Genomic DNA, 13,048 nt, shown 5'->3' with positions numbered 1-13,048 from the left:
TGTTGGTCCCAGAAATATGATGTGGGTCAGACTGACAAGGGGACAGTCACATGACAGGGGCCCCATAATCGTTGGCTCTAGCTGTATCATAGACACAAGCAACACACTGATTGTGTGGGTCCTGTCCTGCATTAGGGTAATTGTGGTATTCTCTGAACTGAGTACTGACCTAAAGCTGGTACAACCTAGGGACAAGGATCAAGGGAAGGGGGGTGGGGGGGAGGAGTGACTGATTCAGCACTGAATGAGGCCAAATGGAATGGTGCCAACTTTCCCTTTTGTTTTTCCTGTAATGGGCTGAGTAATTGGGAAGGTGCTGTGAGGTGGACAAGGCAGAGGGATGCTCTGTCCTTTAAATGGCACAGTCCCCTTCTTACTTACCCTTCCCTTACTTACAAAGGAGGGGTGTGTGGGGTTTTTTAATTCCACAGTGATCAGGTTATATGTAGTATGGAAATTTGTGGAAGACCTAGTGAATAGTGCTCTTACGAGATGACTAGGACTGGACTAGCAGGGGGGCTGTAGGCAGGACTGAGGGGCACTGGCAGAGCTGTGTAGGGAGCCCAGGACTGGAATAGCAGGGGGTTGCAGGGCAGGACTGAGGGGCATTGGCAGAGCTGTGAAGCAGGTACTTTGCCTTGCCCACAATATTCCTGACGATTCATCCAAGAGTCATGCATAACTCAATTGCCCTTTTGTTACTTTCTTTTTGGGATTGCCTCTAGCTCTAATAGAAATTGCACACACCATTGCTTACATAGGCCCAGCAATCCACCTAAGGGAGAGACAGCAGCATATTAAACAGCTGCCTGTGATTTGTGTATGCAGCAGCAGGGGGCACCAGAGATTTCTCTGCCCGCAGCACCAAATGGGCATGCTGTATACCTGACTTTAAATCACACATGTACCAGTGGAAAATTAGGCTTTTCCAGTTGTCCATGTTTCTTCAAAATCTGCAGGGTTCTGCCCACTGATGTCTAGAACATTCCCTGAAATTTTGGAAGTGGTCAGCAGGGGTGTTTATAAGTTTTTATTGCACTACAAAAGAGAAATGCCATTGAGTTTACTAGCAAAAAATGTTCTTCAGTTTCATGCCACTAAAGCGTGTGGAGAGAACAAGATAACCAGGACCCAGGCATGTGGAATTTGAGAAGTTTATTATGGGAAATGTTACATGCTTTGACCAATTACTGTTCTCAGTCTGACCGTGGAACCAGGGTAGTGTGTGGTCTTCTAGATCTGGGGGGAGTTCATGGAGGGGACCTACACACTAGAGCTGAATCTAGCCAAGTTACCTACTGCACAGTCACAGTGTGCGGTCTGTCAGACTGTAAGTGTAACATTTACTAACAGTCTATAGTCAGAGGGAAATAAGCTGTCCGGCTTCTTTCCTCAGTTCACATTCCATGCTTGTCCTGTGAAGAAGAGAAAACACAGAGTAAAAACCATGAGTGATTATAACAGGGTGATGCTCTGTCCATCCTCTGATGCTCCAGAAACTGCTCAGACCCACTTTCTTTTAGTGTTCAGTCTGTATTTTATTCCAAACCCTTCCACCAACACCAGTACAGAGCAACATCACAGTTTTTAATCCTACATGTTTAACTCCATCTTTACCAGGGTCCTAGGAGGAAAAGAGATTTCCCTCTCTTGGGAACTTTCAGCCTGGACTCAGCTAGCCAAGTCCTCCTTCCCTTGTAGCACTTCCTTCCTGGCTTCTATCAGGTTAGCCAGCTGAGGGCTAATGTGTTCCTTGCCTCCCCTTCTGATTAGCTAATTGCCCTAGCAGCTGTCCCTTGGGGGAACTAATGGAGGCTAAAGCCATGAGGGTGCTGTTCAACCTCGGCACTCTGTCACCACAATGAAAAGGGGGAGTCTGCACCAAAAAAAAACAAACAAACAAAAAAAAAAACCAAACAATTTTCTCCCCAGAAAATGTCATCATTCTGTACAGCTAAACAGGCCAGTCCTGAAAGGGGGGGTTCTATTAATTACATGAAACAGTCTGTTTGGGCCCATGCAGAGCAATCCTACATCCCCACCCATGCTCTCTCCTTCATTGCTGTAACTCGGTGGACTTCATGGGAGTTACTCTTGATTTATGCTGGAGCAAGAAAAATCAGAATCTGCCCCATGGGCTTTAATGGGAATTCTGGTTGTGCCAGGAGGGAAAAATCCACACTTAATCCCACTTCCTTTCATCTCCTGCTCTACAAATCACTGCAGCTGCACATGAAACTGCAGCTGTAGAAGTCAGCACAGAGATTTTCACCGTGTTTGATGCAATTTCATGCCCCATGTTTCACTTTTCCATGAAGTTCCCTGAAGTGTCTGTTACAGCATCAGCACTGTGAGACGTTTCAAATCCTGAATATGCAAGAGTTCCGATTCCAGAGTCACTTTCAGCTGATGTGCGGGATTTTCAAAAGTGCCTCAGGAGTACATGGCCCACTGACTTTCAATAGCACGTGTGCTCCAAAGTCATTCAGTTGCTTTTGAAAATCCTTCCTGATGGGCCCATTTTCTCCTCAGGAATAGGTTTATTTTCACTGTAAAAAGGAGTACTTGTGGCACCTTAGAGACTAACCAATTTATTTGAGCATGAGCTTTCGTGAGCCACAGCTCACTTCATCAGATGCATACCGTGGAAACTGCAGCAGACTTTATATATACACAGAGAATATGAAACAATACCTCCTACCAGCAGGACAGTGGGGTGGGAGGAGGTATTGTTTCATATTCTCTGTGTATATATAAAGTCTGCTGCAGTTTCCACGGTATGCATCTGATGAAGTGAGCTGTGGCTCACGAAAGCTCATGCTCAAATAAATTGGTTAGTCTCTAAGGTGCCACAAGTACTCCTTTACTTTTTGCGAATACAGACTAACACGGCTGTTACTCTGAAAACTGTAAAAAGGGATTCACTTCCAAGCCCAACATCTGCAAAATCTTGTATATTTTTCCAGTGACATGGGCTCATTTTCAAATACCTCAGAGCATTCTGGATTTGGAACAACTCTTCCTTTCTTTTAACTACATCTCTGCATGCCACCCACTCTCTCCTCCCCCCACCTTCCCCTCTCCCCATTCTTATCGCTCTCTATGTAAAGTATCACTCACACGTTACTCTAATCGCTGCAGACTTGCAGCTGCTTTCCGGGTGAGATGTCTGACCACAGGCTGTGCTGCACTCAGCAAGACGTGTTTGCTTGGAAAAGAAAAAACCCAAATGTCACATTCTATCAAACCCCTGCTGTAACCGCCATATGAATGTCCCCTGCCCCCATTACAGAATATTCCCAACTCACAAAAACCTTTGAGAAGTTGAAGCCTGTGTGATGCTTCCCAGGGGTATCCATGGATAAAAGGGACCTAGCTACCACTCACCCTGAGCATGAGGAAGCCTTGTCTGCACCTGCTGTGGATCGGTTCTCCACCACCACCAGCCTGGGGCAAGACAAGCACTACCTTCCAGGCCCCACTCTCTGTCCTTGTTAATGATAGATACGCTCCAACCCCTGAGCCCTCCAAGCATCCATCTGCAGTGCGAAGCCCCCGATCCACTGGACGCTCTCAGCTTCTCCAGATCTGCCATTCCCAAAGAGCAGTACAGCACAGCTCTGCTTTACACACAGCACTTAGATTTGTCTATAGAGAAAGTTTTTTGTTTTGTTTTTTAAACAAAGAGCAGAGAGTCAAGTGATAATAAGCAGACATTTTGGAAACAAAGTGTTACATATAAAATAAAATCGTAACATGCATTCTAGAGCCTATACTTTACTTGTCATATCAGACAGAGCAAAAACTCACCCAAAATCCTTCCAGCGTATTACAGCCAAGCTAGGCTGCGATCTTCCATTCATGATACAAGTATGCTGACCTCTTGCCTCCTCAGTGGAAAAGTGCAGAGTTTGTTTCTGTCCCTACAGCTGTAGTAAAAAAGAAATCCATTGTCTTCACTGGAGACTTTGCAATCACTTGATTAGCATTTTGCTCAGACTGTAAATAGGTGTTCATTCTGAAGTATACAATACCCAATTGAATTGTAGACAGACCAATAGATAAACATTTTCTGGCTGAAATAAACTTGTTTATCCACTGCTGGTGGGTGCATTCAGCTCACAGAACTTAAAACATAATTTTCATTATATATGCATAACTCCTTACATATTAACCACACATATATTTTGCAATGATTATGATGGCCAGTGTGACAAGATTTCAGTAGAGACCTTGCATCAGACTCTGACAAAGTAGTATGTAAATACCAGACCCAGGGGGATCCCTGTAACATTTATGCATCCCTGTGTTCCACCAGCTGGCACCAAGAGTTCCCCCTGCTTCACAGCCTCCCTTGTTTCAAAATGACCTGTCTTCACAGCTGATCTATAAACTCTTGGGCAGAATCTGACATGTTCAGAAAGTCACTAAATATTTGATGAAACTCTCTTGAAATCTCCCCATTTTGGACTGATCCATTCCCAAGGCAGAGCTACAAAAACCAGGCAGTGTCTGGTGAGTTCTAATGAGTCTACTGGTCGCATCTGGGAGGGGCATGGGGCTAACATCCAACACACAGGCTGGTTGTGGCCTTTTGTCAATTGTGGTAAGGTACCAGCAGCAAAGGGCAAATAAACATCACCCAGTTTAGTGGAAATAGACAAGGATCTCAGCCAGGCCTCCTACCTCTTTTATAGTAATCACATATCAGCACTGAAGCTGGTTTGATGTTGGACAAAGAAAGTTCTTGCTCAGCTGAGAAAGAGAAACGGATATTCTTTTGTGAGACCTGGGAATGGGAGGACAGAGGAGGGCATTAGATGTTTTCTTTTAATATCAATTTCTCTCCACCAAAGACCTACTGAGGTGGATTCCAAATACACGGGGCTCCCACCTTGCATGGCACCATCATCCCAGAGAGTCCCTGCTCATCCAATCAGTTTCTTTACAGTTGTCTTGTTAAGATTTTTGGCCCTGAGACTAAAAATTTTCAAAAGGTATCTGTTTAAAGCTTGTAGACATATATAACACCAGGGGGAAAATCTCTCTTTGAATTTATGTTCTCCATGTAAAAGGGGACACAGTTGTTCTTGGTTTCCATCTGCATCATCACACAATCATCCTGAAGCTTTAAACAAAGAAATGGGAAAGAGGATCCATTATTAACAAGCATTAAACATAAGAGGCATCCCAGATCCTGCAGAAATGCCCATGTGATGATATTATGACCCACCACTTCCTTAGCTACTGGGAGTAGTGGCAGTTCTATTCCTGTGAAAGAACAATGGCATCTAGTGGTCAAAGTGGGAACTGCAAAATAATCACTGGGGGCAAATTTTCAAAGGTATTTAAATACCTAGATACCTGTAAAATTGGTCTCTAGGTTGTATGTGTGTGGCCTAAACTAGTCTGCAGCAGTTTGACAGGAAATCTACACACAACTTGAGTATAATGTTTGTTTCATTAAGTGGGTTACTGGTTGTATGTAATGAAGGGGATGGCAATGTGTCCTGAGCCAAGTGGGCTCCAGTGAATGCCCACAATGCTCAGAACACTGGTTGGCTGGCCCGGTCCTCTCCTTTTATCCAGCCCAGGGTATAACAGCCTGTAACCCCCTCTGCCCCTGGGCCGGTTTATTCATGTCGCTTCCATCGTTTACCTTCCGCAGGGATGATCTGAGAGAGATGAAGCCTGAGAGCATCTTGCCATCAACAGTGGCCATGCTGGAGCTATTGCATATCCGGCATTACTGAAACCAGGGAGACTGGATCAGTCTACATCATGAATGAGGAGGAAATGTTCTGCTCCAGAGCACGAATAGCCTGTGAAGACCTTTCTGATTTACCTGTTGCACTGTGGCTACTTAATGACATGGAGGAGAGAGAGGGTAGCGAAGGGCCCCCTGGAGGGACAGAGCATGAGAGGAGGCCAATTAATACAGTGCCTGGTTTCTATGGTGCTGGTGCTCTATAAATACCTAGAGCCAGAAACTGTGCTTTATGGAAGCACCCTAAGTTTCATGCAGGGTGAGGGAACTAACGTTCCAAGTGTTTGACTAGGACCATAGTACAGAGACACGATCCAAAATTATTGGACTTTGTTATCTGGGGGCCTGTGATGGGGTGGAGTAGGCCCAAAGGCCCCGGCTGGAGGCCTCAGGGTTTGCCACACCCATCCCAGGAAAGGAGCTGTGGAGAGATCCTCCAAGAGGCCTAGAGTGGTTGCGAGGAAGCAACCAATCAGAGGGGCTGCTGGAATGGCCAATCAGGGGCCAGGAGGGCCATATAAAAGGAGCTGCAGAACAGATCATCAGTTAGCTGCTGTTTGGAGCTGGAGAAGAAAGGACGGCGTGCCTGGCTGGAAAAGCGGCAGGAGCACAGGCAGCTAAGCAGGGGCAGGGACCGGGGGAGTAAGAGGCTCCTGCCTGGCTGCTAGGACTGAGCCAAAGACAATTTGCTAGCAGGGACTGGGGGAGCAATGAAGGAGCTCCCGGCTGGCTGCTGGGACTGAGAAAGGACTGAGCCCAGCTGTAGGAAGATAGTGTCTCCAGGGAGGAAGCCCTGGGGATATGGCCCCATACCAGGGCTGGGACTATTTAACAATTGAGCCCAGGGAGGAATCATCCCCATTATAAAACAGCACTAACACTGTACTCAACTATTTTGTGTATATGTGCTCTCTAGGGCATTGCTGGATAGAATCAGAAATGCTTAGTTGTGTACCATAGACTCTATACTGCTAGCATCTAGTGGAGAATCTCCTTTTGCTCCAGACATTGAGGCCCAGATTTTTGGGGCAGGAGAAGCCAAGTCCTATGCACACAGACACAGTGCAGCCCTCAGGGGCCATGCAGTTCATCAGAGTGACAACAGGGAAGTCCTTGGGTGCTCCAGATTTGTAACAATATTTACAATCGATAGTCCTGTTTTAAACCCTCTCCTCCCCTGTTTCCCAGTTGGCTGGTTCTTATCACCCAGGGAGCTGGGGCAATGGTGGGAAGTGACCTGGCTGAAAGGAGCAGATCAAACTGTGCTGCAAGGCTGCTGTGCAGGAAGCATTCACTGCCTGCAGAGAGAGATTGAACCCAGATATCTTTTTGGGCATGAGGATGTTGTATCTCAGGACTGTCTATAACAAAGAGAAAATAATCCTGACAATAAAACCCCAATCACTCCCATCCTGCATTTAACACTCTGGCAGTTCTCAAACACCTTTCTGACAGATCTGCCTCTATCCTCTCTATTAGCTCTTTAGAGTAGAAGTAACTGTTTTTACTAATGTAACCCTTCTGCCAGGTGAGGTTGGGTTCAATATCTAGGGATCCCTCTTAACAACAGAATACAGAACTGGCCTGAGTCCCCACCGGTAATCTGGGAAAAATTACACCGCCCTTGGGCACCTCTAGGGGTCAAAACTTCCCCTCTGGCAAGTACTGAGTCTGAGTGTAGAAAAGAAAACTTTCAATAAAAAGGAGAAAGGAAGCCAGCATTAATTTGGGGAACCACCACAAGCATGTGACCATGAGCAAAACCCCCACCCCACAATACACTGGGCAGTGTTCTTTGCCTCAGGTTCTCACCTTGCAGTGTGAAAGTCCGACAAACAAGTGTTCCCTTAACATGCCACTCCCCTCTCCCTCCACCACATTGCACTCACAGTTGTTGTGCTTGGTCAGCAAAGATGCAGAATTCAGAGGTGCATTCGGGAGAGTTCACCTCCCACCACAGTGGGTATGGGGGAGGGGCTGAACAGTGCCTCAGCGGCTTGCTCCACCCTTCACTCTGCCTTGCTGCCTGCTGCCGCCACTGCTTCATCGTTCACCCTGCCACTGGCCGCGTCGCTGCCAGTCCCTCGGCCGCTGGCTGCCTCGTTGTTCACGCCACCACTGTGCCGCTCTACTGCCACCTCTGCGATGCCTTGACGTCCCGCCCCTTAACACAGCTCTCAGTAATTTCAGCCGTTAGAAGAGCAGCCTTGCTCCTAAAGCAGACCGGTCAGTCTCTTGTACGGGAGATACTGCCCCACAGCAGGTCACACGCACCTGGGCATCAGCCACTTCAGCTCTAGTGATCTGTAACAAAACAAGAGACTCCCAAATGAGTATAATTCGCTTAGTTATTAAACAGTAGAGAGCAAAAGGGTCAGAACAATGTCTGGGACTCTCTGGGCAAAGCCTATACCTATTATACCACCTCAGTCAGCCACCCCCAACTCACCTCTCCGCTAGCCTTTGGCACCCCTACCCCTGCTTAGTGAGTGCAGTAAAGTTGAGGGTGACCGCGCTCAATCAGGGCAGGCCAAGCACAGTTCTGCTGCCCCCACTCATACAACAAGGACAACAACCTTTCCTCACCCCTGCACCCAACACCACAGTAACCTGCAGTCCTACACCAGCTAAAAGTGGTCATCTGGGCAAAGCTGCTCCATCACGCTGCACACCTTAGCACAATAGGCGTGCCTATGCAAACAAGGCTGGTTCCTGAAGTCTTTCCCCCCAGCTGATCACTAGATGTCAGTGAAGAGCTCATTCAGACCCTGCTTAAATCAACTTCAGGAGCCACATCCTATAATTGTACTGAGCCTTTATCTGGTAACAATGAATGCCTCTTCATTACCCCCCCCCCCCTTTTACCTCTACCAGATGTGTCACTGATCCCAATATCTGCTTTACCACACCTTCTTCCCACTTCATCCGCCCCTTGTAATTTCGTACCAATACTCTCTACCCTAGACAGAAAAACCTGGGGGAGCGGCTGTCAGGAAACCAGTATAGGCTGTAACACAATATGGACAAAAAGCTAAAATCCAGGTAAGGCTCATTCTGCTGGACTCAGGCTTCAGACATCTTTCCCTCTTCATTCCCTGCTTCTCATGGAAATGTCATTACTGCCTTACACAGGACTAGGGTTGCCAACTTTCTAATCACACAATACCGAACGCACTTACCCCATCCCTTCTCTGAGGCCCTACCCCTTCTCTGAGGCCCTACCCCTTCTCTGAGGCCCTACCCCGCACTCCATTTCCCCCTCCCTCCGTCGCTTGCTCTCCCCCACCCTCACTCACTCACTCGTTTTTACCGTGCTAGGGCAGGGGGTTGGGGTGTGAGAGGGGGTGGGGGCTCTAGCTGGGGGTGCGGGCTCTGGGCTGGGGCTGGAGATGATGGGTTTGGGGTGCAGGAGGAGGCTCTGGGCTGGGGCAGAGGGGTTTGGAGTGTGGAAGGGGGCTCCAGACTGGGGCAGGGTGTGGGAGGGGGTACAGGCTCTGGGCTGGTGGTGTGGGCTCCACAGAAATGAGAGGTTTGGGGTGCAGGACGGCGCTCCAGGCTGGGGCAGGGGTTTGGGAAGGGGAGGTTCGGGAGGGAGTTTGGGTGCAGGAGGGGGCTCAGGGATGGGGCAAGAAGTTGGGGCACGAGAGGAGGTTCGGGATGTGGACTTCGGGTGGCACTCACCTCAGGCAACTCTCAGAAGCAGCATCTCCTCCCTCTGGCTCCTAGGTGGAGGTGCGGCAAGGCAGCTCCGCGCACTGCCCCTGCCTGCAGGCGCCATCCCCACAGCTCCCATTGGCTGGGGTTCCTGGCCAACAGGAGCTGCAGAACCGGCGCTCGGGGTGGGGGCAGCATGCAGAGCCCCTGTGGCCACCCCTATGCCTTGGAGCCAGACGGATATGCTGGCAGCTTCCCAGGAGCTGCATGGATCCGGGCAGGCACCCTGCCTGCCCTGCTGTGGGCGGCCAACTGGAATTTTAAAGGCCTGGACAGCAGTGCTGACGAGAGCCGCCAGGGTCCCTTTTCAACAGGGCATTCCGGTCGAAAACTGGACACCAGGCAACCCTAGTCCCCATAGTAAACAACCATCCTACAGGGATAACTCCAGTTCCCTGAAATAGTAAGGGCCAAGTTGTTCTTCGGTTATGTGATTTGGCCACCCTGATAGTGCATAGTGCATCACTTTAAAAGATCCCATTTTGGTTCTTATTTCCAGAGCAATATCATTAGCTGAAATAGGAAGGTCATCTAGGAAAGAGACTCGATACGCAGAGTTTTCCTCTCTGTTTCCCTGTGTAAAAGGGCAAACAGGACAGTGCTTCTGCAGTAGCATGTTTTTCTGATGGTTCTATAATAAATGGCATACGGGTACGCTGCTAAGATCAAATCCCATCGCTTCAGCCTTGCTGCCACTAATGGTGGAACGCCTTTGGACCCAGTATTTTTACCAGTGGATTAAACTTCCTAACACTAATAACAGTAGGACAATGGAAGAGACTGCCTCGGGAGGTTGTGGAAGCATCTTCACTGGAGGTTTTCAAAAGGAGGCTGGATAACATCTGTCTTGGATGGTTTAGACACAACAAATCCTGCATCTTAGCAGGGGGTTAGACTAGATGACCCTTGCGGTCCCTTCCAACCCTATGCTTCTAAATCAGTGATTAAGGTCAATTGTTTCCTAAACAGGTATTCATGGAATTTAATAACCTCCCGAATGATGCTAAAGCTTCTTTTTTAATTTGAGAGTCTTTTCTCTCAGCCTTTGATAATGTTCTGCCAGCAAATGCTATGGATTTTTCACTCCCATCTTTACAAATGTGTGAAATGACAGGCCCAATTCCTACAGGAGAGGCATCACAGGCTAAGTTATGGGTAGGGCCCTGAGAAAATCTTGGGGTTTTTTATTTTTGTTTGTTTTTTAATTACAGCAGTCACAGGTAAAATAGCAAATTTCACAGGATGTACACAGAATGCCATCAGTAAAAGGTCACTGCTGCATTCCTTTGTATAAAAACAGACACTGAATCACCCCAAACTGCTGCGATTTCCCCTACAACGGAGCAACAGAAGCAGGCATCCATGGGCAGCTTTACGTTGAAGCAGAAGTTCAGGTGAGGCTATAGATTTCCCCAAGCATGAGAACGTACAGGTGCCCACTTTTACTTTCCTACTGTAGGAAAAATTGCAGTACTGGGCTAATTCCACAATTTCTGTGCAGTCACAATTTTCTCAGGGCCCTAATTATGGAAAGCTCAGTTTTACAATCTACCAATAAACTGGAATTAGTTTCTTTTTCACTACCTCAAAAGTTTTATGTTCCTTTTCCATCCAAACCCACTTTATAGTTTCTGCAATTAATGTTGCTAAATTTGGAATGAATCTTCCATAATAATTTAACATGGTCAGAAACAATCTAAGCTCTGAGACAGCTATAGCACTGGAGCATTCTCAATGGATTTTGTATTCTCTTTTAATAGGTAAACCTCTTCTGCATCTACACAATGCCTCAAACAAGTAACCTGATTTTGAAAAAGAGCACACTTATCTCTGTTAACTTTACAATTTTTTTGCAATCTCTTTAAAGTCCCCTCTAGATATTTTAAACGTTCCTCTGAAGTCCTCCCAGTTATTAATAGATCTTCTAAATAACAGACACCACCATTTACCTCCTGCAGTGCCTATTCTGTTATTCATTGAAACAGAACAGGTGTGCTAGCTCCCCATAGGGTAATCTTTCATACCTAAATACCCTTGTGTGTGTTTTGTGGACAGAAATGTTTTTGCATCTGGCTACATTGCCATCTGCTGGTAAGCTTGGGGCAAGTCTAGTTTGCTCGACTTCATTCCCTCTGTCAGCTTTTGCAAATAAATCTTGTGGTTTAGGAAATAGATATTTATCCATCTCCAGCCCGGGGTTTATAGTGACTTTATAATCCCTACAAATTCTTACACTACCATCACCTTTCGGGATACACACAATTAGTACAGTTCCTTCACTGGACTCCATAGAGACAGTATACCCTGCTTTTCAAGTCATCCAGTTGCTTTTCCATGGGCTCTTGGAACAGAGCATATGGAACAGGTGTAGTCTTCAGAAATTTAGGACTGGCCTTTGCTTTGCTGGTGTGTGTCTTTAACCAAACCCATATCTGTACTAATTACACTGGTCTTTTAGTACCCCCACTCTGTCTGGCAGACGATGTACCACAATCCAATTTATTCTTGTATAGCCAGTCTCTGACTATTACTAGGAGGCCATTTCCTTCCATTACAATTAATTTTAATGGTGAACAGACACCTTTATAAGTTACAGTGACAGGGAGACAGCTTAATACCCCTCTCTGCCTTTATTGCAATTCTGTAAAAGCACAATAGTTTCTTACCTCAGATAACATTTTTTTTGTAAGCGCCCTCAGAGATCATGGTCATTGCCACTCCTGTATCTCTCTCCATTGTCAATATCACATCATTAACCTTTACATTAACATAATACAGGTGATGGCATCTGTTCAGTCTCCACCATGTACAGTTATGTGAAATGGTACAGCTCACATATCCTTTCATCTGGAGACAACCTGCCTCTGGACCCGACTCTTCCTAGTCACTTAACTAGTTCCGTGGCTCCTATCTGCAGTCATTGATGGCTTCTGCGCGGCGTATTCTTTGCTGTTCTGTGGGGCACTGTGGAATGACCAGGTGACATTTTCCCTCTTACCGCACTTCTTGCAGTGCAGAGAAATAGTGCTCCTGCTGGTGTGATATCCCTAAACCATGGCTCCCTCTGTTATGTGCTGAACTGTGTTGTCATCTTCTTCCTCCCCTGCTGAGTCCCTTCTTTCCAGGCCTGGCATGATGGGGAGAGTTTATTTTCAAATTTTGGTGCATTTTTCTTTATGGATTCAAACAACAGAACAGTCTCCACAGCTCCCTCTAGTAGCAGGTGTCACAATTCAAGGCAACTGCACCTCCCCTCAGGGGTTCAGCAAGGGCAACCACTCTATGGGGTAGTAAGAATTTTTCCCCTTAAAATACCAAGGAAATTAACTGCCCCAAACCTTCATTAATACAGAGTTAGGTTTACTCAGTGGGGCCTAACGCCCTTCCAGAATGTGGACAGTGGGTAACCTTAAACCTCTGAAAACAAGGAAATAAAAAGCTAAGGTACAAACCATTTGTGCAATGCAACCTTTACTCTGCCCTCCGAGTGATACTCCAACATGCCAATAACACACTGCCCTTACAGATACTACAGACACTCTGGGAACAGAGCACATACGCACCGTA

General features: G+C 46.9%; 1 protein-coding gene across 1 annotated transcript in view; it reads right to left on the bottom strand.

Moving 5' to 3' along the window:
- LOC144269822 (scavenger receptor cysteine-rich type 1 protein M130-like) overlaps window positions 1–13,048 on the bottom strand; it is a 547,202-nt gene that overhangs the window by 29,571 nt on the left and 504,583 nt on the right. Inside the window, 1 exon segment of the mRNA XM_077825767.1 lies at window positions 4,663–4,679. Within this exon segment, the coding sequence (XP_077681893.1) occupies window positions 4,663–4,679 (17 nt within the window).

Source organism: Eretmochelys imbricata, chromosome 1, assembly GCF_965152235.1.
Source record: "Eretmochelys imbricata isolate rEreImb1 chromosome 1, rEreImb1.hap1, whole genome shotgun sequence".
Taxonomy (NCBI): domain Eukaryota; kingdom Metazoa; phylum Chordata; order Testudines; family Cheloniidae; genus Eretmochelys; species Eretmochelys imbricata.
This window is presented reverse-complemented; position numbering and strand designations above follow the sequence as displayed.